General features: G+C 40.9%; 1 protein-coding gene across 2 annotated transcripts in view; it reads left to right on the forward strand.

Annotated features, from left to right (window-relative positions):
* Positions 1-26,091, forward strand: part of RNF150 (ring finger protein 150) — a 71,291-nt gene that overhangs the window by 33,427 nt on the left and 11,773 nt on the right. Inside the window, exons 2-7 of one of the 2 annotated variants that reach the window (XM_059471013.1) lie at positions 8,517-8,767; positions 14,177-14,248; positions 14,653-14,735; positions 19,466-19,562; positions 23,273-23,483; positions 24,103-24,324. In XM_059471013.1, the coding sequence (XP_059326996.1) occupies positions 8,517-8,767; positions 14,177-14,248; positions 14,653-14,735; positions 19,466-19,562; positions 23,273-23,483; positions 24,103-24,164 (776 nt within the window). In that variant the 3' untranslated portion in view covers positions 24,165-24,324. Of the gene's footprint in view, positions 1-8,516; positions 8,768-14,176; positions 14,249-14,652; positions 14,736-19,465; positions 19,563-23,272; positions 23,484-24,102; positions 24,325-26,091 lie in introns of those variants that run through there. The other variant, XM_059471012.1, reaches the window with a different exon arrangement.

Genomic DNA, 26,091 nt, shown 5'->3' on the forward strand with positions numbered 1-26,091 from the left:
GTGGATTGCAGAACTATAAGGTTCCAGAGCATAGTTGTTTCCCTGTACTGCATTAGAAAGCATTCCAGTGACTTTCTCCTTGTGAAACCAGGAAAGACAAACAGTGTGCCTCTATAGAAATATAAATATTTTTCTCCAAGACATTTAGACTTTCACATGCTGTTGAAGACTGTTTTTATTTCTTTTTTATTTTTTTTCCGTCTGTAAGAGGGCCTGCATATTCCAAACCTTTTCAGGCTGGATGTGTAGTTTTAGCTTAGGGTGGGTGTATCTCGCAGAGCTTTGGTTTGGTGAGCACTGCCAGCTATTTCTGGGCTCACACGGTTCAGTCATCTCATTGAAGCCTGAAAAAATACTTGTGTTTCATTTGGGGAGTTTTTCTTTTTCTTTTCTTTTTTTTTTTTTTATTTTTTTTCAGTATTTGTTCTGCTTCTTGTTTTGAATTAGGCTTTCTGCTCTTGAGCTCAAGTTGGACCATATGTGTTTGGTAACATGCAGATCAATGTGCACACACATATATGTAGATATATATCTGTATACACATGATGTGTGTACACATATTACCAATTATCATCTCCTGGTTCTGTTTTCAGTGAAGCTCCTCAAATTCTTCAGGTCTGTTATGGTTTTCAAACTAAGGTCTCTCCAAAAATCCCTCTCCACAGCCACAAGCATTTCCATTATTCTGTTTCTCTCAGTTCCCCTTTCCTTCTGCTCATTGTTTTCTGTTTATAAATCCCAGGATTGTACTTTTCTATGCCACTAGGTTACCTCTGAACTCTGCCTCTGATATGGCAGATTTTATTTTGATTGACTGTTCTGCCAGACTTTCCAGTTTTCAGTCTCCCTGATTTTTGTCTGATTCATACTGATTTTACTTTTTTATTTCAGTGTATGGAATAGGTTCCTGGTTTTAATGAGCTTTTTGACCATAATGCCTGAAAATTAAGGCCAAAGATTGAGCAGCTCTGCCCCATCCTCAAAATGGAATGTTTCCCTAACAGGGTTCCTAAGCAAACAAGATTTCTTCAACAAAATTCTATTTTTTGCATACATGCCTTCTTCTCTTTTTTTCCTGTTTTAATGGCTTGAAAATTTCCTGGTTCTCTGCTCTCCAGGGGAAAATGTTGTTTATGTAGCATATGCCACTAATATTTTCTTAATGTTATGGGTAAGTGGGCAGGATTGGTCAGTACATGAAAAAAACACACTATTCTGTGTCTTAAGTTTAGATTAGAAGCTTCATGATAATGCATGTAGTAAGAATAATTAATCTCTATAATAATGGCAGCATTTTTTTTCTGTGTAGAGAATATATATTTACACCCTTCTAAGAGCACCAGGCATGTTAACTGGTTCGTGTTTGCATTTTACTCTACCCTGACTACATAAGATGCCGTTTAAGGCATATTTTCTTTTGGCACAATTCCACTGGAAATAACAAAGCAGCTTCTGCTTTAGACAGTGGGTGTGTTTTGCCAGAACTCTGAAAAGGTTGCATTTTACTTATACATTATCTAATTTAATAATTTACTAATACAAATTATTAGTAGTAATTTACTAATACAAACCATCCCTGTAGCATATTTTGGTCTGAGTTGGAGCACAGCTGAGCTGTAAAGCCTGCATGAAGGAGCATTTCTGGCCCCTGATACATAAAGCTCCCATTTGTATCCCAGTGCAGATTCCAATACAGAAAACCAGTGGTATATGCCATTAGCAGTGTATATATGGTTTAGAAAAGGAGGAAAAATTCTGGGGAGGTCTCCAGTGCAAAGGCTTAGCAATTATAATGAAGTACCAACCTGGTTAAGGTAACAGAGTCTGACAATTTGTGCCTTAGGTGGGATCTAAGAAAGCCTCTTGAAGAACAGGCTGTTTTCTGTAATTAAATATGATTATGTATCACTGCACTGGTTCATTAGCACTGGTTAGTTCAGCAGACTGATACTGCAGGAAAGAGGCCCAGCAAAAATGCAGCTATCATGCTGGATTTGATTCTGTGAGCTTTGTAGCTGTTTACTTCTTTTTCCTTTGCTGCAGTTGCTGCATAACATTTAGAGAAAGTCAATATATCCTGAGCTCTTACAGCCTTGGCAGGATCAGCACTGATTGCAAAAACATGAGCAGAAATTTCTTTGTCCCTAAACAGCAATAAAGTGTCTGAAGCTGCTTTCCACAGGAAAGATCACAGTCAGAAGCATCTTGTCTCTCCTTGATTTAGCATCAAAAAGATGTTAACCAAGAGCAGCTCTGCTGGAGGTTGTTGTTGTCCAATTCAGGACAGAATAACAAACTTTTATATTCCTACTTAAATACTGTAGTCAATCATTTACATCAGTACATTTTTTTCCCCTATGTGTTACTTAATTATCTTAATAGATACTTGTGCTTCTGCAATGACAAGTGTTTCATAGCAATAAGATTATCTAAGGAAAAAAAATAGTTTGTGTAAAAGAATTTTGTTTTGCAATGCTGTAGGGAAAAGGTGTCACTGCTCTCTCCATGGCTGCTGCATTTGCCTTTTAAAGGAAACCTGATTTATAGTTAAATGTTTGGGAAGATGGGTAAAGGACCAAGGTGAGTGCTAGCAGTGCCAAGGAGAAGTGGGAAATTTGTGAGAGGGTAAGCTGAAGGAAATTTCTCCGTGCTTTGTAACATACAAGGAAAACAAGTTGGAAGTGTTGGTGGGAGGAGATGAAACACCTGGATCCTGTGTTTTAGCTCCTCATGTTCTCATGTGAGCCCCTTCCTCTTTTATTCAGAACTGCCCTTTTGGCTTAGGAGTCTTGGGTGAGGAATCTCACTGAATAACTTTGGCCAAGCAGGTCTGTAGCTGCCCACATCTGTTATGAAACCTCATCAGAAATTGGTGTCCTTTGCAGTCCTCTGGCACTGAGACAGTTTATGTAAGAGATTATAGATGACAGTCTGTAGCCATTCACCTGTGACACACGGTGTGTTGACTGTGTATTACTGCCACTTGCTGTATATTGCTCTTCTCCTGCCAATGTTTTTCCTATAGTATCATTTATTAATACTTCAATTTGAGGCCAATGCCTTGAATGCCCAGTAGGGAAAGGTTCCTGCAGGGAACAGTCCTGTGGGCAAAAACCCACTTTGATTTCTTACCAGCAATGTAATGTTTCCCTGTTTGCCTACATAAGTGTCTAAGACATTGTTTAAACAATATTATGCTTCTTCTTCTCCAAATTGAGTGAAGGTCAGAGAATCAGATTTTTTAAAATATTGCTTTGATTTTCAAATGTTCACAAAAACATAATGTAAGGCTAAGTTGTTGGTTTTTTCTAAGAAAAACGGGTATCTATCAGCTGTTATTCTGATCAATTTATAATTGCACCATGCAGAATATCAGAACTGAACTTGAGCTCTCAGTGGATGGTCACAAAGGCTTGGAACCCTTGTTGCAATTATGAAGATAGTAGTTCAAGGGCACATTTTGCAGCTGAGGTTCAAGGCCAGCTTGGATGGGGCCCTGAGCAACCTGATCTAATGAATGGCATCCCTAGCCATGGCAGGGAGGTTGGGTGCTAAACTTTTCTGTGATTCTGTGATATTAGGGCAATTCATATGGGCATTCTCATTAACCTATACACCATTTCTCATGAAACTCCATTGGAAAGATACCAAACACAAATATAAAGCAATACTCTTCAAAGAGAGCAAGATCTGCAGCAGAAGGTAGTATCTTCTGATGGCCAAACAGGCTGTTCTTGGCTGTAGCTTAGACAATCACCACAGCACCATCACCATGGAGTCCTCTTCGTTCTCTTCAGTGGTAATTGTCCAGCTGAGTTGCTGTTCTGGAGAGGAAAAAAATAGTATTTTTTTAACAAATGTCTGTTCTTTGCTCCAAATTTGCTTTAAAATATTACCCCTTATCCAGACCATAGCATAAAATCCATTCCCAGGGAAGTGGGCAGCAGCACAAGCTGTGGCAGGAGAGCTCAGTGAGTCCTTATGCAGAGGGAGCCCTGCTGAGCCCCCAGAAAACACCACCACCAGCAGCACTGAACTCCCTGACACTGCTGAAATGGATTCCTAAAAACAAAATCATTTCTTCAAGGGGTAAGGAAGAGTTTCTCAGGCTCTTGCACCTTCCTCTAAAGCTTCTATTCCTGGGCTTGGAGTCAGATTGAGCACTGGGCAATGTCAGGGCAATTTCTGAATTCAAAATAGTGTTTGGATTTTCACTTACAAAATCTTTACTTCTTGATTTTGATCTACAATATAAGACAAATCTTTATTTATATCTTGATAGGATATCTTGGAGAGAAGACTCTATATGCTTCCCCAATTGAAATTCTATTCAAATAGTTCAATTAACTTCTCTGACTGACTTCTAGCTGTTGCCAAGCATGAAGAATTAAACTGCCTCTTGTAAAATGTGTCAGAAAGACCACGATTTAGAGTCTCCATCAAAAACTGACAAAGCATTAAAAGAGCAGCTGGGCCTGACTGCTAATGAGAGGAGAGGACTGTGTTCAGTGTCACCGCTGAGAGCTCCCAGAGCAAAATAAGGAATGTCACAGGTTTGTGAGCACAGCCTGCAGCTAAGGTGTGCATTTATGTACATCTCCTGGGTGTAAAACTTGTTCATTTCTGCTAAAAAGCCACTGTTCCTGCACTGAAGTCTTTCATTTCCTCTGTCACTAGTGAACAGATGGTTGCCCTTGAAGTTTGCAGGTTTTGCATGAGGCCATACCTGCTGAAATGTATTTCCATGGAGAGGGTGGTTTGGAGAGGGTCGTATGGATCTTTTCCCAAAGCATGCATTTTCTCCACCCAGAAATATTTGATTAGGCAGGTATGCTTCAGCAAGGTAAAATTACTTAAATCACCCCCAATGCCTGTAATTTCTGCCTTACTTGTTTCGTTAGAACACTGATATGTTAAATGTTTCCTAGCCCAAAAAAGAAGAATAAAATCCATTCACTGCAGCCTAAATGCCTTTGATTTATGGATCTCTGATTCATCCTGACAGCTGCTTAAAAATTCATGTCAAATTCTGCATTAATGTTGGCCAGAAAAAGAAAATAAATGTGTTAGGGAACAAGAGTGCCACAAAATGCAGTTCCCACTGTGGGTGTGTTTAATGAAAGGCAGGGGTAGCATTTAACTTGCCAGGGAAGCATCAGTACATGTTACGAGATCCTGTCTCTTTTTTAAATCTGTTGAGGAAATGTGTACTGGGGCATAAAAATGCACCTCTAACACATAATGATGTCTCATTATGTTATTTCCTTTCTTTAATTTGCATACTTTTTACATATGTTGCAGCTTATGTGAAACTGAGATAATACAAATATTTTGTTTAAAAAGGGATAAAAGAAAAATAAATTATAAGTTACTTTATTTTCCTTTTATTTTCTTCCTAATGTGAACATATTTGAGATTTAAAACATAGCTTAATAGCATGATTGATAAATATCATTCTCTATAATGTCTTGGAGAAATTATCATAAAATCAGTAAAACGTAAAAAAAAATATGATTGTTATTTGTCACTGCTCTGGTTATTTTTTCCAACAATGCTTCATTACAAGTGGTAATATTTTCCAAGAAAATAACCAGATAGTCTGAAATTTTAAATATATTAAGGGTTTGAATAAATAAAAGCATCTGTTTTCCTCTTGGAATAACAGTGTCTTCTACATTGCATTTCAAAAAAGTTTTATTTATTATACATCCATGGCAATTTGCTTAGTGTCCTGTGCCCAGAAATATACTAAAGCTATATTAAACTATAATATAATTGAACATGATTAAACTACATTGTTAAAGTTTTTTAAGACGTGCAAGATTCAAGATGATTAAATTGTTAGGATAGTACCTGTGTTTTCTGCTGGGTTTGTCTCTGTCTCCATTTTCATGGAGATGTCCATGCAGTGTCCTGGGTTGCACTGACCATGATGTTAAAGGTCAGTGCTGGATAAGTCACTTGGACAGAGTGGTGGTTTTTGAGAGCAGTTGATTAAATTCAGTAATATTGGCTGTGGAATTTTTCACTGTGGGGTTTTTTTTGGCTATGCATGAGATTGGTGTTTCAGTTTTCCTGTAGAATGATTTTTATTTTTTTTTTTTAAGGTGGGGAAAAGAACAAAGGAAGTCATTTGGACAGCTAAGCCCTGCTCCAGACAATTTTTTTTTTTGACTGCAGGAAAATTACTGGCGTGGCACCAGTGCCCTTCTCAGCCACTTTGAGACTTGGCAAATTTTCCCTAGGCCATTAGGGTAATGTTTGCATTAGCCTTTTGTACTAAATAGGTATCAGAAGAGTTGCAAGGCTAGATTTGTCTTGACTGCTGATGGTAGACTCTTGCTAGGAAAAAATCAAGGGGAATAGCTGAAAAACAGCAATGCTTTATAGTATCAGCAGGAAGGTTAAGTTTCCAGTCATGAATATCTGAAACTCCTGACTCAGCCAAACGTTTGATCCTCTCTATCCACTGAGTGACCTGTTCATAATCAGGGAAGTGTTATGATGGAAAGCCTCTTGAGGGAAAGAGGGTGGTGTTTGCACTTGTGCTCTGCGCCTTGAGAGACCAGGGCTCAGTTCCCAGCCTCATGGCACATTTCTCTGTCTGCCACGGCTATTTCAGTGCCTCCAGCTGATGCAGGCACCCAGCAGAATTTTATAAAATTTCCACCACAATTAGGGTTTTCTGCTGAGCACCATCCCCATCCAAAGGCCTGCCAAACACTTCGTGGCCTTCAGCATCCAAATCCATTTGAAAACCTGGGCTATACCTCCCAGGATTTCTTAGTGGAGAAACGTCTGAGCTGGACTTTGAGGAGCAGGATGCAGTGCTGAACTGGTGAGGCTCACATTGGGTAGCAGTTTGGAGGGAGAGGGATGCTGCTGAAAATACAAGTCACCCTCCCACACCTCCATTTGTGGCCGAGGGATCCCTTCCATCTCCATGAGTGCCCCATGGCTGCAGTGCTTTCTCCTCCTGCCACAGTAAAATGACAGATAGCCATGGGATTAACAGCATCAGCCAGTCTCCTGGGATTTCATGTCAAATTCTGAGGCCCCACCCCAGCACAGCTCTTTGAGTTCAGACACTCCCAGTTTTACCTCTCTAAATGCCAGTTTGTGACCATTTCATTTGCTGCTGCTCCTAGCACATTTTTACATTACAATACACCGTCTGCCCTTAGCTGCTTAGAGCAATTGCTATTGCAAAACATAGTTTAGGTGTAAAAATTGTCTACGTGCTTGTTTCATGAAGTGAAAGAACAGAATATCCCTAATAATAAACTGTAAAGCAGTGATGATTTATTTGTGAAGCCATTAAAGGCATTAAAGGCATTTAACAACCTGGTGATTCCCAGATAATTTCAGACCACATATATTTCATGTACAAAGGGGATTTAAAATTAAAAGGAAAATACTTTCAGCAATGTCTGATGCAGGTAACATCAAAAAGTGCTGGACAGAGAGGAAAACGGGTGTAAAGTTGAAGATAGCTGGATCAGTGGAGGGCCCAGTTCACAGGGTCACGGCAGAATGCCTGGCAGCACTGTAGGAAGTCCCTGCTTCATCCCATTAGTGGGATTTTGCTGCCTCACCAGTGCTGACCGTGCGTTTTTGTGGAATTGATCAGTGATCTTGACTGTAAATGTTATCAGTTGGAGAGCCCAGCTCCCAGCAAGGAGTCACAAATTGCTGCATGGCTTTGGGCTGTGGGCGCCACTGGGAGCATGTGGAGCTGTTCTCTGGGTGCCAGCCTGGTGCAAGAGCAGTGATGCTTTGGTGAGTTCTGGTTGTGAAACCATGTGGGAATCTGTGATTGAAAGTGTTTCTGATCCGAATGCAGAGTTTGGAGGAGCTTCTCTGACAGACTCATGGCCCTGCAAAACAGACTGTCATAAATGTGTATGGGGTGTTGGGTGCAGTGCACCTCTCTTTTTGCAGTGTTTGCAGCAATGTCATCCAGATAAGCCTCAGTAAAATAGACATGGAGCCATTAGAGAGGGTCCAAAGGAGGCCACGAGGATGGTGAAGGGCCTGGAGGGGAAGTTGTGTGAGGAGGGGCTGAGGTCACTTGGTCTGTTCAGCCCAGAGAGGAGGAGACTGAGGGGAGACCTCAGTGCGGTTATAACTTCATCAGGAGGGGAAGCAGCAGGGCAGGCACTGATCTCTTCTCTCAAGTGAGCAGTTATGGGACCTGAAGAAATGGCATGAAGCTGTGTCCGGGGAGGTTTAGGTTGGATGCTGAGAAAAGATTTTTCACCCAAAGGATAGCTGGGCCCTGGAAAAGCCTCCGGAGAGAAGTGGTCACAGCACCAAGCCTCACAGAGTTCAAGAAGCATTTGGACAAAGTTCTCAGGCACAGGGTGGAATTCTTGGGATGTCCTGTGCAGGGCCAGGAGTTGGACTTCAGTGATCTTTGTGAGTCCCTTCCAACTCAGGATAATCTGTGATTCTAAGATTGCCTTTTGGTGATCATTTGATTTACCTAAGGTTCCTTCTCTCTGTCTGTCTGCTAGGCCTAGAAGACGTGGTAGCAATAATGATTCCCGAGCCCAAAGGCAAGGAGATAGTGAGCCTGCTGGAGAGGAACATCACGGTGATGATGTACATCACCATCGGGACGCGCAACCTGCAGAAGTACGTCAGCCGCACCTCGGTGGTGTTCGTCTCCATCTCCTTCATCGTGCTGATGATCATCTCCCTGGCATGGCTGGTCTTCTACTACATCCAGAGGTTCCGCTACGCCAACGCCAGAGACAGAAATCAGGTCAGCAGGGCTGGAGAGACTGCTTGTGTTTCCAAAACATCACCACGGGGTTTGTTGTAGGAGTAAAAGTTAAAGAAATTGTCTGTGTGTAGTAAAAACAGGCAAAGCCCAATAAAGGTGAAAAGAATAGGAGCATTAAAATGACTGGGAAAATCCAAAACTTATGCCAGTATAGATGGGACTCAAGGAAAAACAGAAATTAATAGTGTATGTATATTATGGGTTTTTTTCCTTATGCAAAACACAAAAAAATAGACAGAAAGGTGATGTTTATTTGTGAAAATATTGTTGTGGTACATATAGCCAAATGTCATAGCAATGTGTACAACTAAAGACCCTTGAGATCAAAGTGCATTGTGAGGTATGTGTGTGTCAAGCAGTGTTCTTGATGAGTGAAGAAAGGGGGAAAAAAAACCTATTCTCACTTTAATGCTTCCTTAGAAGGATCTTGGGCTAGAAAGAGAAGTGTTGCTCTTCATTTGACAATGATCACTGAACAGGACTGTAGTGATAGCCACTAATGTTATTAAACCACTGTTATTGGTTTTGGCATCTTGTCCAAAGCCCTTGAAAGAGATAAAAAGCCTATAGAGCTGAAGAGACGTCAGTGGCAGTGGTTTTGTAAAGCACTGCCCATCTTTATGGTAGTTCAGCAGTGAATAATAATAGCAACAATAATAATAAATGTAATATTTTCTTGGCCAGATGCAGCTATCTCAGCAGAACTGGGAAGCTGAGACTTGTACATTTCAAGCTAATGGTACAGTAGAAAATGTTATCAACGCATGAAATTTGAAGAGATAACCATTTTACTGTACTGTAAAAAATGCACTGTAATTCAGAGAGCTTTCTGAACCCTCAATAAATTACTGTCAGGGCCAGGAGGGTTACCTAGCTTATTCTGCAGAAAAGGTAAAACTCAGAGTATGAACTATCATTTGGTAGAGGAAAGCCCTGCTACACACTCTGTAACAAATACTTGACATGTAGGAATCCCTCGCCTTCCCCCACTGAAATTCAGGCATCCTCTGAGATGGAGAGCAGCTGCTCTGTATTTACAGACAGAAAGAATGTATTTTCCATTTAAATATACAGTCTGGAATTTTGGATAGCAAGAACGAGACTATCCCAGCTGGAATTGGAACATCATTGGCAGCAGATTCGCTGTGACTGCAGCGTCTGGGGTAATTTTTAGATGCTTTGTCTGCAGAAGCACATGCGTGCCTAATTTGTGTGTGTGAGTAAGTGTGCTTTCAGTCAAGTAATTATACAGGCAGCTTAGCAGTGTAAATAGACATACATAAACATGAAACTCAGAAAAATAGGAAGCTCATTCAGGTAATATGTTGTAGTTTGAAACAGATGTCTTTATATGTTCAAACATATTTCCTTTTCAGTATTTTCTTTACAAAGTTTGAATGAGACCTACATGTGCACAAGCAGTTGTCCTATGGAGGGGTTTCTGTTCTTTAGAAGAATTAGAAAGGATGCCTCCTAAGTAATTACATATTATTAATTATTAATATTATTATTTTGAAGGGATAAACTGGGCAATTATAAGGGGCAACCTAAAAAGTCTTCATGCAGTTTTCTTCATACAGTTTTGTCTGACATCTAGTCTCTTTGTTAGCTCTTTTCATATGAAAACAGTAGCAATATGCAAACAAAACTCTGTTATTTGTGTTAATGGGTTGCTGTGGCTTTTTAGTCTTGTTTCTTTTAGTCCAGGCTACAGAATATAATGATGTAGATAGTTCAGAAGAGCTCAGCTTGCTCTTGCCCTTCCCATGAGTTTCCTCTTTGTTTTCCATCAGGTTCTGGGTTTTCTTTTTCTTTGACACATTCTGTTGTAGTTCAAGGATGGGATCACAAATTTCTGATCAAAATCATGCTGTCCTTTTGTCAGGCCTCATAAACACTTTTGTGTAGTCCCTCTTTATCTGGTGACTCTCCAAGTTCACTTCCTTTCTTTCACTAGGTGTAAGTTTCTGAGCAAGCAGTAAATCCAAAACAAAGTGATTTGGTTACTATCAAGAAAGCAGTGAGTCCAGCTGTTGAGAGAGGAAGCCAGAGAGACTGAAAAATCTCCTGGAATCATTTGCTGTGACTCCACAGTGAGATGAAACTTGGACATAGTCCATCTACATCCTCAGCCACCACTCTTACTCATCATGTGTGCAAAATCTAAGTTCACATGCCAGGAGGAAGACACAGCTTACTCCAATTAGGTGCCTGATTTTGATGAGTGGAGAATCAGGATTTCAGAGATTCTTGCTGAATGCCAGGGTCTATTCATCCCCACTTGGCTGAGGATCAGTGCAGTAGAGCGCAGAATTGTCTTCCACCATGGGCTTGTGCACCTACAGCCAGGGTGTCAGCTACAAACGTGGTGAGATATCTATTTTTATTTTAATTTTCTATTTTAATACATTTAATTTTTGAGAGTACCTCTGGCACAGACAACTGTACATTACATATGGAAGTAGAAGATAGGTAGTAATATTCACATTGATTGAACCTTTTTTCCCATCTAACGAGATGTCCAGGAGGTTGGTGGTTGCCTTGTTGATGAATCCTTTCGACATGAAGAGAATAAATTTGTGTAAGAAAATCTGTTTCCTCAGCAGCTTGCTCCTGGAGGGCTCCTGAAGATGAGAGAGTTGAGAGATTTTGTAAAAGGCTGCGGAAATTGTTTAAATCAAGAAATATCACATTGTAGAGCTAATTGGAAGCAGAATTAGAATTACATGACAAGTTAAGTTCCAGAGACAATTCAGCATTGCCATCTCCTCAAGACCACTGCATCTGACATGCTTAACTCCTTCCAGTCCAGCACTGAATGTTGCAGCATTGCTAATGAGATTATGAGATTTATGACTGTAAATCTCTAAGCCTCACTTTAAACCCTTAAACTGCTGTAATGCCTCTTATCTTTTGGGAAAAATAATTGGTTATTGATAGCATGCCTTGCATTCAAATGGGAGAATCCTTTGAAGTTACGACTTTAGACCAAGAAATTCCTGTTCTTTCAGAAACTAAATTATTCTTATTTATGTGTAAGTTATGAACTTATCTATATTTACGATAGATAAGAGAAAGAAAACATGAAAGCAATCAAATCAAAGATGTAGAGGAGTTTTTAATCTTGTCCTTTCCCCTTCAAGAATGTTCAAAAAAGAACTGAGACATTTCATTCATTAAAGTAATAGTAATGATAAAAAGGGATCACAAGCACTTTCTGAAGCATGACATAATGGCTCTTGTCTGGCTGCATGTTATCAGTCTGTCTTTGATTCACATTAAAGAACCAAATAGCTGACAAGAAATGTTTCCAACTCTCATTGATTCTTTTATTTAAGGGAGACTCTGAGAAAGATGGACCACAGAAAGAGATGTTGTCTAACTACAAGATACTCCTTCATGTGCAATAATTAAGTTGCTGGAAAGCTCATATGTAAATCTCCTTTATAGCCAAGATTGTCTTCACCTCTTTAGCCAGATCTGAAATTGCAGTCTGCTGTCAATATTGTGTGTGTTTTGTCAGCCTTTCCAATCCAACAAACTTACTGTCTAAATTTAATCTAGTGATTTTAATTGAATGTGAAGACCAAAGTGGCAGTTTAGTGGTCACATCTGTGTGGTGATTAGGTCTCAGCTTATGAATTACCTCAAACTTTCTTCTGTTTTTGGCCGCGTGCTCTCAGCCCCTCCAGCTGGAAACCCTTGCTGCTGACAGGCCCCTCTGAACTCTGCAGTTTCCCAGCTCAGAAAGTTGAATGTCTTCTGGATCACCAAAGGCCCTAAGTGTCTCTCCTCTCTAGCATCACATGGCTGGAAATGTGTTTGGGGAAAGGAGGCGAAGGGAAGGGTTCAGGTCATTTATTGGTGGCAAATTGGAATGTGCTGTGTCATGAACTGTTTTAAAGAAAACATTGGAGTGGGCATTGCTGCATGAAACCATGTGAGAGAGGCATGGAAAAACGAGGAATGCCCAGAGCAGGGTCGCAGGATGGTCTGGGGGCAGAAGCACGTGGCAGCTGTGCTTCCAGCTGCAGAAAGGGTGGCCAGAGAGGAGTCGGGATCAGCCTCTTCCTGGAAGTGCACAGGCTAATGGTCACAAATTACCAGAAAGGGAAATTCCATTAGTGTGTTTAGACAAGAAAAGAGGCCGAGATTGGTCAAGCACTGGAACAAATTATCCACAGAGGTTGTGAAATCTCCTTTCTTGGAGATAGTCAAAACTTGACTAACGCAGCTCTGACTTTGAAGTTGATCCAGCCTTGAGCAGGGGGTGGGAATGCATGACCTCCCAAAGGCTTTTCCAGCCTGTGAGGCTGTCTCCAGACTGCCTTGTGGCTGGATTAGCACAAGTGAGCAGCCAGGTCCTTTAGCACTGACACAGGACAAGCTCCATGGCTGGCCAGTGACTGTGTGAGCTGCCCTGTGATGCTCCCAGCCTCTTGCAAGGAGCACACATGTCCATTTGCTGTGTCTGAGCACAGGGTGCTTTGTGTCAGGCTTTAATCCATGTGGCTGTGACCCTGTGATGCTCTCAGCCTCTTGCAAGGAGCATACATGTCCTTTTGCAGAGTCTGAGCACAGGGTGGTTTGTGTCAGGCTGTAATTACATGCTTTAACCCTGGTGGCTGTGACCCTGCGATGCTCCCAGCCTCTTGCAAGGAGCACACACGTCCTTTTGCAGTGTCTGAGCACAGGGTGCTTTGTGTCAGGCTTTAACCCTGGTGGCTGTGACCCTGCCAGCACAGTAACAGTGTTTAGGAAATGTGGGGGAACAGTCAGAAACATCACGTGGTAATCACTTTATGGTCCACTGGAGGAAATGATAGAAAGGCAAAGAATGAGTAAATGGTTATGTATGGACAGGATGTTACTGCTGGGCTATATAGTGCTGTACCTGTAAGAAACTGCAGATGCTTCCACCTCATTTTTATGAAATAGGCAACTCTGTATTGCGGGAAAAAAGACAGGAGAGATTATTCAGAGTTTTTGTAGTTAAAAAATTTAACAGCTCACTTTCAGAAGTTGTATCCTGCTGAAGATCATGAACTAGTTATGGAACATGTAAGAATAAAGTTCAGCCTTCACTCTGCTAACTGACCAGTATTTTTTTTTACATTTAACAAGTGTCATTAAAAAAAGAGAGGGAAGAAGTAGGATAACCAAATAATGGACTTGTTACCTGCATTGGTACGCACTGCTGCAGCGTCGAACACCTATTGTTCACCCTATTGTTGAACACCTATTGCCCTTTTTATGAATTATTATGTTTATATCTATACACTCTCCTGTTGTTCCATGTAGTTAAAATTTTTAAGAAGCCTAGGGAGGAAAAGGTTTGATTTGTGCATGATGAGATGCTCTTTGCTTAGAGCCACTTTTGTGTTGCAGCGGCGCCTTGGAGATGCTGCGAAGAAAGCAATCAGCAAGCTGCAAGTCAGGACTATCAGGAAAGGTGACAAGGTAATTTTTCAAAATGCTTGTTACTAAATTAAACTCTGTGCTGGGGATTCCTGCAGACCTCTGGAACAACGAGGCAGAACAGAAATGCCAATTGCTTGTTTAGCTGCTGTGTCCTTCAGCGCTGGTAAGCAAGTTATGGGTGAAGCTGAGTGTGGAGAGGGGGTGATTCGGTTAAAGATGCAAAAAATTCTGAAAGTTAAAACATACCAACTAAATCTGCATGCTTCCCAGTGCAAGTTTCCAGCTGGAAACGTGTCAGAAAATCTGACTTGCTGCTTTTGAAATGCATTACTGGATTTGCAATGTGCTTCAGTGACTGTTTTACTTTGTCACATAGTCTCGTGTATGAAGAGATTAGCTAACAAACTAAGAAATAAATATGATGAATATTCTCTTTTCCATAGGAAACTGAGCCAGACTTTGATAACTGTGCTGTTTGTATCGAAGGCTACAAGCCCAATGATGTTGTCAGGATATTGCCTTGCAGGTAAATTGAATGTGCTTTTAGTTCTAATGATCTCTACTTCAAGACAGTCTCTGCTCTCAGTTTCACAGTGGTGAGATTACCTGAGAACTCGGGGAGGGAAAGGTGAATTTATTATTTTGGCCTGTTTTGAATCTCTTGGTAAAGATATCTGAAATGCCTCTTTATTTAACGTGAAGTGAAACTAGTGATTGGTGGTGAGACCCTGAGGGTTTCGTGTGGTAGTCAGAAATTTTGTCTGACCTGAGCCTATAATAAAGTCTTTAGTAGGATTTTTAAACTGAAGTTTTGATTTATCTGTTTTCCTCACTGTTTTTTTTTTAATTAGAATGAATGCCTTAGGAGAATTTGCCTCTGACTTGTCATGTTCACTGGCTTGAGAAACCGAAATACTTGTTTATTTTCCTGCTGTAGTAGATATTTGAATGTTACAAGCTGTCCATTTCTGTTAGTTCATGTGATTCATTAAATCTGTTTACTGCCATCACTAAATGGCTAACACAAAGCAACAGATTAATCACAAATTTGACCTACTGTAGATTCCCCGCAATGACAAATTGCATGTGAACTCTTTTTTTTTTTTCTATAAGCAGACACAAACACATCACTTCATGAAGCAGAAATATGGAAAAATGAGAAACTACCAGAAAATGTGGACCTTGGTTTGGCATCAAGCCTGTTAGTACAGAAGGAGAATAAAGCTTAGAAATTTTGCATGATAGAGACAGGCAATGTTTTGAGGTAGATCTACAACAGCTTAAATATATGTCCAAGCTTTAGCTTTCACTGTGTCCTACCTCATAATTCAATGAGCACTTGTCACCCAGGGCGTTGTGTCAGGCAGAGGGAATAGGAAACACAGAGTTAACAGGTGGTGTTTAGTTCTGGCTGGCTTGAAAGGTCACCCAGAAAGTGACTCATGCTAAAAGGGCAGCAGCAGCAGAACTGCCTTGTAAAATACCCATAGTTTGAGCCTTAGCAGGCTGGAGTTACACAAACCCAAAGGTGTTTCTCAAGCAGCTCTTTCACCAACCCTGGCTTTCCTGCTGCGCAAACTGCATGGGCAGTCAGTGTTTTACATACCTGCACGGGTTTGAACTTCTGAAACATGAAATGGTACTCATGACTCTTTCTGCTCTTTTCAATCTCATCTCCTCATCCAAAACAAAGAGTCGATTCATTTCTGTTTCTTTGAAGTGAGTAGGAGAGTGTTATATCTTGATAAAGACCTACAGACTCTGTAGTTTTCCTGCTCCAGTATCCTCAGTTGAGCCATGTGCATTTTCTAGCATGGGAACCTCATTAAACCTCCAGTATAGCAGTGGATGAGCTCTGAAGTAAAAAACAATACATGTTTACTAGTCTTGTTTTCCTAGCTGTCCTCTCTTTGCTGCTGGCTCTGGATAGCTGTTCTTGTGTACCCCACTCTGGAGAGCTCGGAGGAGAATTTCCAGTGAACTTGTGCTTCTTCCCCTCTGTCTTCGTCAGGTAGCTCCCACAGCTGACTGAATAATAAACTTCACTCTACAGAGTGTATTAAACAAACAAGGAATGACACTTGATAGCAGTAAAAAGTGCTGACTTGCAGCTGGTTTTAAGTTTAATGGTAGCAAACATCCCTGAAGTTGTCTTTAAGGGCACTGACACCAGATCAAACGTAGCCAAGTTCACTGTTCCTGGAGTGGCATCTCTTGTCACAGCCTTACTTCATTCTGCTTGTCTTCCATCTCCAGTTTCAGAACACCACTGCCTTTTCTGCTCCAGCTTTGGAGAAGGTGCTGGTCCTGCTGCTCCCAGTGTGTGCCTGTTACTAAACTTTTACTAACTAAACTTCTGTAGGGAGGTGAGACATTTCTTCCAGCCCTAATCTCTGCTGAGTGCCTCATAGGTTCTTGTTTTTGCCATTTCATTTCTTTCACTGATAAACACATTCTCTGACCTTGTTCCAACTCATTCTTTTTCCCTGAACCTTCACTCCACGAACAGCTGTGATTTCAGTTTTCACTCCTGCTTTCTCTTTTTATTATCTTCCTGTGAAAACTATTTCGTCACACGCATTCTTCCCTTTTATTCCTTCCTCTCACCCTCATCATCTTCTTTTGTCCTCCTCAGAAGAAAATAATGCTGTACATGCACCCCCCAAAATCTCACACCTTCTTGTTGGATGCTACTCAGCCTCTCACAAAAATTCTAAATCCTTTACTTCAGCCCTAGGTCTAATCCAGGCAACTGATGATCTTACTTGGGGTTATCAGGGATGTACCTCTCTTTCTGCATAGGAGTGGAAGCTGAGAGGAGAATAGTTTCCCTTCATCTGGAAAAAAAGCCTCTCAAAATTGTTGGCAAGCTGAACACTTTACAATAGCTGTACTAAAAAAAAAAAAAAAAAAAGATAATAATATTATTTAATTTATATTTATATAAATATTTATATTATATAAATAATTATATATAATTAATATATATAATTTATATATAATTATAATTAACAATTTATATTTATATTTATATTTGTCTATATATCTATATATCTTTCATTTGTTATTGCTATTGTTATTGTTATTATTATTACTATTATTATTATTATTATCTGGACTGAGTGCAACATGATTTTTTTTTCTTGTATGATTAAAATTGCATCTTTAAAAAAGCCACAAGTACATTTCAAACAAAAGCAGGGGTCCCAGGAAGGCAGCCCTCTGGAGCAGCACAGGGCACTGGCACACACATCGTTCTTGGCAGCTTTTTCCAACACACTCTGCAGTCTCCTGGGATGAAGGCTGCAAACCCCCTGGCAATTTATTGAAGTGCTTCATTACCTTGGCTGTGGTGAAGCCTTTCTTGTTGTGTAACCTGATCTCACTTGCTGCAGTTTAAACAACATCATTGTGCTGCTTGTCCCTGGGAGAGGTGGGGAACAGTTGTTTCCTTTCCGTCATAAAAATCCTTTTGAGGCTCTGACAACATCTCGCCTTCCTCTCTGTCAGCCCCTCAATTGCAGTTCTTTTGAAAAACTTTTCAAATCGACATCAACATCATTTTGTAATGAATGTGGTTGCACACAATAGGGAAAAAATCTGTATTTTTTTCTAGCTTTGACTTTGATTGTCAAAGCCATGTCCTGAGCCTGAGCTTGAAACATCTCTCACTGTTTTCCTGTTTGGGTCATTACTTCTGAAATCACCCATGGTGACTCCATCACCTCCTTCCATTTAAAACCTGCCTCAGTCAGAACTGGAAAGGGAGGGATCTTTGGTGCAGTTGATCTTTTTACATCTTTGTCTTACCGTGGGACAGTGAAATGCTGCAGTTCTCTCATCATATTTTATGCTGACATTTCTTTTTCTTGAATTTGAAACAATTGATAATTAGTTGAATGCCATTAGCATGTACATAGCACTATACCCAATAAACTTTCAAATCCAAATCGGCAAAGCCTGCCACCTTGCTTTGCTGCACAAATGTTTACATGTTCAAAAAGAGCTCTAATCGTATAATGCAGTAAAAGTTTTTTAAAGGGCAAATCTGATTTTCAGTAGCATTCCATTATTCTGTGGATTTCTGTCAATAATCAGGTTCCCTCTGTAGTACATATTAAATCTGAAATTAACGGAGTCATAATACAGTGTGCTAAATTAGTATTGAGATGTGCAAAGTGACAAGATCTGTCATGTTTTTAAATTACTTGGCGTTGTTAGGATTTCTTTTAGAATATTGTTTTTGAAGCCAACTTTAGGAACACTGAACTTCAGATTTTAAAGTCTTTAAGGCATGAAAGTGTTCCAAGCTTTTAGTGATGAACAAACATCATGAAATTCTCTAATATGAATCCCAGTTTGACTGAGGCTTTCAAAGCTGGAAATTGAAAACAAAAGGGAATTTTCTGGCCTATGGTAAAATGTCTTGGTGGAAACTATGTATTTTTTATTCAAAACAGATTTTGGAAATCTGTTTTGTTTTCTGAGAGATTCATAAATATCTCAGGTTTTGTAAATGGACTGATTATTTTGGCACAAACATGCTTCAAATATTTGCCAATAAGAATATTGATGGGTTTGATTATATAATTAAAGAAACCAATCACTAATAACAATTTCATGTAGCTGAAAGGTAAGACATAATGAATTAACACTGAACTAACAAAGTCAAGAAAATCTGTTGGTTAGACTTCTAAATGTAAAATTACACATGCCTAAGAACTGTATCTTAATGCTTTCACCTGTTCAGAGTGCTTGTCTGATGATGTGCTGAACATGCCTCTCCTAAGATAGGTTGGTTTTTTTCTAATTCAGTTTATTTCTTTATGCCTCTATCCTGAAAAATACTAGACCCTCAATGGCTTCACATTTAAATTATGTATAATCAGGTTTGTCTGTAGAAGTTTAAGAAAAACTAACATGATTGTTACCTTTTCCCACAAACAGCTTTTGTTTACTGGCAGCCTTTAACATTTAAAGAGAATTGGGTTTGCTAATGCATTTTGTGTATTTTCCCTAAGTCTCTGAGTATGTACATCATCCATTCCCAGCACACTGAAATGTGCACACGTGCTTGAGTTGTTCAGGAACCATTTTAGCCTTATGTGCATAGGACCTGGTTCTGCAGTCCTTGAATAGGTCACAAACTGCACCAGTTGAAATACTCTCACTTAAAGGAATTCAGAATCATGTGGTACTAAGTGGTAAGTTGTGCTGTGGTGCATTTGAATTAAGATATCCTGGTTTTCATTGCAGGCATCTGTTCCACAAGTCCTGTGTGGACCCCTGGCTGCTGGACCATCGCACCTGCCCGATGTGCAAAATGAATATTCTAAAAGCTCTGGGGATTCCGGTAAGCACTGTGCAGAGCAGCCCATCAGGGCACAGGGGAAACACCAGCCACCTGTCTGTCCCCATCTTCCTCTTTTTGCCATATTATTGAACAATTGATTGATTTACTAAGGGAAGTACAGTCGGAAATGTCTGACCCTACCTCTGTCCTGCACCCCACTGGTATTAGCAAGGCAGAGCATGTGCGTGGGCATTGGTTGGGTGCTGGATTTGTGTGTCTGTGCCTGCCTGCTTGGTGAAGCAGAAATTGGTCACTGGTGTTTTGGTGGATCTATAGAATCTTTCACAGAGCTTTCAGGACTGGCTTTATGTTTTTTTAATCATGCCCTCGGTTCAAATCTGAAAGTAGAAAGTCTGCAAATAAAGTTTTGTCTGCTATACTCATCAAGGACAGCTAATTGCTCATTCTGGGGAAGCAAGTCCTTTTTCTGTCAGATTTCTCCTAAAGTCCATCTGAAGTAAGGTCTGTACTCCTAATTCCAGTTAAGGGCCATTTCTCCCAGCTACTAAGCATGTGGTGGAGCACATGACATACAAGAAATTGTTAAGCTCTTTGTTATTTGGAGCATTCAGATGTGGTTAGAGGCTGCCAGAGTGATTGATCTTTGTCGTTGTGTGTTTGCATTCAGATGGTGTGTGTCCTGTCTGCCATACACATTCCCAACTGGAGCTATCACAGAGCTCAGGGAAGGAGTGAGTCACTCTCCCCCCTGTGCAAGGCTCCTGAAGTTCAATACTGAAACACCTCCAGGTGCTGTAAATAGCCCCCCAAGTTCCAGTCAGTGATGCACCAGCTCACATTTGAAAGAGCTCTATAAAATAAAATAGCTCACTGAATGTGTTGGGGAGCTGCTATAGCCATTCTCAGAGAAACCAGTTCCATGGAGATAGGAAGCAGGTAGCAGGCAGATATGTTAATAAACCTAATATAATCCAAACTGAAAACATGCAAGTGGGAAAAAAGAAGGAGGGCATTGTAGCTAGGGTAATGCATCCAAACAGAGTGGCTACTTTTTCTGCTAAATGTGTATATTGTCTTTCATATGTTTAGTGGTGATACAGCTATTAAATCGGGGTCTAAGATGAAAAGCCCAGATGAAGGCTAGTTCTGCCATTCACCATCTCCACTGATGGCTCAAATTCAGAAATGAAGGCTTAAATACAGAAATGAAGGCTAGCTCTGCCATTCACCATCTCCACTGGTAGCTTAAATACAGAAATGAAAGCTTAAATACACAAATGAAGGCTTAAATACATGAATGAAGGCTAGCTCTGCCATTCAGCATCTCTGCTGATGGCCTAAATACATCTCTGACCTAGGCTTAAATACAGAAATATTTCCTTAGGTTCTATCTCAGATAGATAATTGTACTGAGCATACCATTAAAGATGCTGCTGTAACTTACACGAACAACTGGTTCAAATTAAGATTTCCAAATCAGCTTTGGTGTCGGTGTGTCTTGACACTAAAAACAAAGCACTTGGATGTTTATGTTCCACTAGCAAAGGTTTTTTTGGGGGGATTTTATTCTGTAAAAATTTCCTGCACAGATTTCACGCTGTCCGCCCCCTTCTCCCTGCCCAGCACAGCTGAGGACAGCCCAGGGTGGCTGTCATTCCTAAGGAATGCTTTCTGGAGCTCCCATGAGCCAAAAAAGCCACCAGCACACATGAACTGGTGTTTTCAGAGGCTCGTCACTTAGCCAGGTGTCCACAGGCTGCTGTCCATTGGGAAAAGATGTTGCCCTCAAAGAACCTGTAAAGTTCTAGGGCTTCTCAGTGAAAGGTGGCAGACGTTGCTGTAGAGTGGATAAAGCAAAATGTCATTCCCCAACCACGTTCTTGAGTCCTGCTGAGCCCTCTTAGCTGAAATTTCCACACACAAAAGAAGAAAAAAGCCTTAGGCAGGCATCAGCCTCTGGTGGGAGACTTGGGTGCAAATTTGCCAAAGCCCTTTTGCAGGCTTTTACAATGGGATGAATGAGAAAATCTTGCCCCAGACAGGCTGTGGGGTTTTTTCCTGCCAGCTGCATGTTTGTCCTGTGGTTGTTATTAAAGACCTGGCTTGCATGTCTGTGGATATATTGTGCTTCATTTAGCAGGAAGACTTTGGGTTTTCCAGGAAGGATCGGTTAAACCCCAAATATCTAAATGTTTCAATTCAATTCACAGCTAAACTCTGCATTTGCTTTGTAATAGAGACTTCAAATATGATGTGCCCCAAGCTCAGATTCCCCAGGCAGCTGTGGGGAACCAATGGGGGAATCTATAAAAATTTGTGTCTGTATATAAACTGCTGGTGTCAACCAAAACTCCTCCACTCATTTTCACAGTGGCTGAGCACCCCAACACCTCCACTTCTGCAGCTCCAGGACATTATTAACCATCTACCAGCAAATGGTTGGCCTTTATCTGATCAGAATTTAATATAAATCATTTTATAGCATGCTGCTTAGTTTTGGGCATTTTTTCGATTAAAATTATTCAGGAGTAAACAGGAAATAATATTGCTTAATTATCTCAAGCAATATTATTTTTGTATCTTTAATGTTTGGTTTGACTTTCAGTTATAATCCCCTCTTTAAAAGGTTTAAAAGTTTGTGATAAAACCCCATTCTAGGAATAAATGGAATCAGAGCAAAGGACAGACAACTGGTCCCCTGAAAAATTGAAATAATGTTTTCCTGTAGGAGAAAGGAAAATAGGCCTTTTGTTTTTAATATACTCTGCCATCAAAGGTAAATTAAATTAAAAATGAAATTCTGAAAACATTGTTTTATAATAGCTAAGAGAGAGGGAAAGAGTAATGGATCTAAGGGATAGGTTTGGGTCCTACATATAAGTGATTGTACTTCACTTGCAAAAGTACAGATTCACTGAGTTTCGTTAACATCTGGTATAGCTGAATGTCCCTTTTTTATCCCAAATCTGAGGTATTCTTGCTGCCTGTGGATAACACTGGAGCCAGACAACAGCAATTCTAGTTTCCATTCCAAACTTCAGTTTGTGGATACAAGACTGCTTAAATCGCTTGTCTTTTTCCTTAGGAACACGTCTTGCTGTGTCCCTCTGTCACTGGTGTTGTTTCACATAGCAAGAAAGACTGTGAATCAAAAAATGCTCTTCAGCTTCCCATTCTTGTCTGCTTGTTTCTTTTCTCATAATTGTGTTTTATAGGAAATACAGTATTAGCAAAGATGATGTTTTGGTGTTTAGAAACTTGTCTTACAAGCAGTTTTAGCTTCTAGTTTTGCACCACACACATAGATGCATCCACAGGGCATTCTTATTGAATTCTTATTCCTGTAAGCTCTGTAATAATACTGGCTCTGTAAAATGTATATTAAAAAATAATAATAATCATTAGAAAAGATAATTGTTCCCCCTCAGCTCCTGTTTCTGTTTACATTTGTGATTGAGCAGATCATACCAAAAAGTGAGTTACCTTTTCAATGTGCACATTCCCAAACCCTTTTAAAAGCATACATAAGAATGTTTAGCAATTGTAGGTGACACAGTTTAATACTCAATATTTCCATGGCATACTTTGGGTCTCTCTCCCAACAGACTGTTTTAAGCACATGGAGACAAACCCTGTGTGCTTATTCATTGTATGTTGTCATTTTTCAAAGCCATAAAGTCTGAAGAAGAGGTAATAAGTGAATGGAATATTTAGGTAGGAGCTGGATTTTCTCCTTTTCTTCCCATTAGCCCAATGCAGACTGCATGGATGACATACCGCCGGACCTGGAGGCGTCCATCGGGGGCCCCCCGACGAACCAGATCACGGGGGCCAGCGACACCACGGTGAACGAGAGCTCCGTGGCCCTGGACCCCCCTGCCCGGAGCGTGGGAGCGCTGCAGGTCATCCAGGACGGGCCCTCCTTCCCCCAGCCCGCCGAGGGCACCTTCACTGCCACCAGTAAGTGACACATTCTGGCAGCATTTGCGCCGAAATGCATGTCCAGGAACCCCCGCCACACACCCGTCTCTAGTGAGCGGCCTTTGAGGGCTTTCCATTTGCCTGAGGATAAGTAAACTTAATTATGGTGTATTCTGCTGTACTGATGGTCAGAGTTGCTGTACTTGAAAGCCTGAGTGCAGTTAAGCAACGCCGATGATCTGTACAAAACCAAATCATTACATGTTTTCAGTGCCTTCAGTTTTCACTGTGTAAGGTATGTCAGCGGTACCATTGGAACAGGTAATTCTCAAAATGCTTGCATGTCTCTCTGTTCCTAAAAATTATGTTCTCTCTCAAATATCTGCTTCTGACAGTTTAAAAGAAATGTTGTCAGCTATTTTGAATGAGGACTGTGCTAGTCTAAAATTCTCATTTTTAGGCAAAACAGCAGATCAGTAGAAAATACCTATCTGTTTGATACCGGTTGGTGTATCAAACACCAATAGTGCCTTGTCACCAATAGTGACAAGACTGTTATAGAAAATCATCAGATATGCTTGAAGGGAGGTAGAAGAATGTGATAAAATGCAGTTTTGTCTAAGTTCTGGGAAAAATATGCATATTCAATGATTTCTAGGTACTGCTATGGGCCTGGGCATGAAAAAGAAGGTAAGTAATAATATTATGTGTAAAAGGTAGGAGACAGAAGATGGCACTAGGCTGAAATGATTTTACATTACTCTTCTTACTCTGTGGAGAGACTTGATAATCCCATTTTCTCTCATGTTGTCATGCCAGTGTCATTGAAGTGAAAATAACTTCTAGAAAGACTAGACTTGTGACCATAGATACTGGTGACCCAGATTTTTACATTCTGTTTTGTGGATTTCAGGTTTCAGATTTGGTCTAAGTTCTGGATTCAGCAAGGGGTGAGCAGCAAGGTTTTAATCCCAGCCATCTTCCATGCTGCCATCTGGGGGCATTCAGTTTTCTCAAGTCTCCCTGAGTGCTGGCAAGAGCTGTTCAGAACAAGATGGGATTCTGTTCCTTCCAATAATTGTTTTGAAATGCATTTAAGGCTGGTTCTCAGAGCCAGCAGAATACTGTGAGGCTACAGAAATGCCTGATTTTGCCTTGGTGCCCTTTGTTTTCCACCTTACCCTCCATTTGCCCCCTTAGCTTTAACAATATTGGACAACAGACAATCCTTAGGGCTGGCCGCAGAGCCCACGGACAAGGACCTTGCACCAAGAGCAGGCAAACCACAGAGCATCAGGAGAGCATCATCACCTGGAGATCCTGGCCAGGCCAGGAAAGGGCTGTGAAAAGAGGCTTTTCACAGGTAGAACTGGGCATTGTAGGCAACCTGAACTCTTAAGGGAGTGAGAGGGGAACATCCAGGACCTTATGTATAGTTATGGTATGAATCCAAATGCTAACTAAATCAGAGGGTAGCTGTAGGCTAAATAACTGGGTGATAGCTGTCAGAGTGGATGGACTTTATAGGCATTATGTCTGTTTATTGTATTTCTCATATTCAGAATGCTCAGCTACACAGCACAGGGCTTGCTGAGCGTGCCCTTGCTGTGAGCTGGCCTGCCTGGCAGTTTGTAAGTGATGGCACTGACTGCTGCCAGGAATCTTTGCTGAAGCTGTGGGTTCTGCCCTCTCTGTACAGCACTACTGATGCCAGCCTGCTCCAAGGCTGAATCTGCACTCCAAGGTTTTCCCCTTGTTATTGAATCTGTGCAGACTCCAAGACTCCAGTGCAGCCTTGACCTGGCCTGCTGCACCCAGCTCCACCAGTCCTTGCACCATCCCTTGCTCCTCACAAAAGTTCAGTGGTCCAGGAGGTAAAGGACTTGCCATCTTCTTTCCTCCCACTCCTGCAACACCTCCCACTTCGTTGTTGCTGCATTCTTTTTTGTCTGTTGATTAATCACTCTGGTATTGTTGTCTTGGTTTGGGTTTAATTTCCCTTCCTGTGTTTCCAGTGATGGTTCAGAACCAGAAGACCTCCCACAGTGTGTCTGGAGGGAGGGTATTCCCAGAATACTGCTCACATGGGGTAAAATTCTGTCTCCATGGTGGCAAAGCTCCTGCCTGCTTCAGTGGGGCCAGATTTATAATGTCTGGAGCTCAGCCAGTGCTTTTCTTTTTACTTCTGTGGGTATGCTCAGCAGACATCCTGCCTTCTCTAGAAATGTGGTGTACTGTGAACATCTGGACAGGAGTCATAATAAAAAGAGTGGGGAGAGTAGATGGGGGAAATAGTGTGAAATACATAAGAGTTCACCCCAGCTGAGTTTACTGCTCTGACCTTTTCAGCTCTCCAGAGCATGTGACAGATGACAACCTAAGGACCTTTTTCTACAATCATGCATCATGGCAATCTGTGGTGCCCAATTTTAGTGAGTTATGCAAAATGCTGACATTTTTGGAAATCTCAGTGCATGTGGCATTTCCTGCTCTACATGTGATATGAGTGTGAGCTGGGCTTGGCTAAGATCTGAACCTGAAGGAGCTCTGAGCTGCACCAGCTTCAGAGGGTGGATCTGAGATTTGAGGAGACCATGGCAAGATTCTTTGGGTCAGGCTTAGCTGGGATTGAATGATATGGTTAAAA

Source organism: Ammospiza nelsoni, chromosome 4 (assembly GCF_027579445.1).
Source record: "Ammospiza nelsoni isolate bAmmNel1 chromosome 4, bAmmNel1.pri, whole genome shotgun sequence".
NCBI lineage: Eukaryota > Metazoa > Chordata > Aves > Passeriformes > Passerellidae > Ammospiza > Ammospiza nelsoni.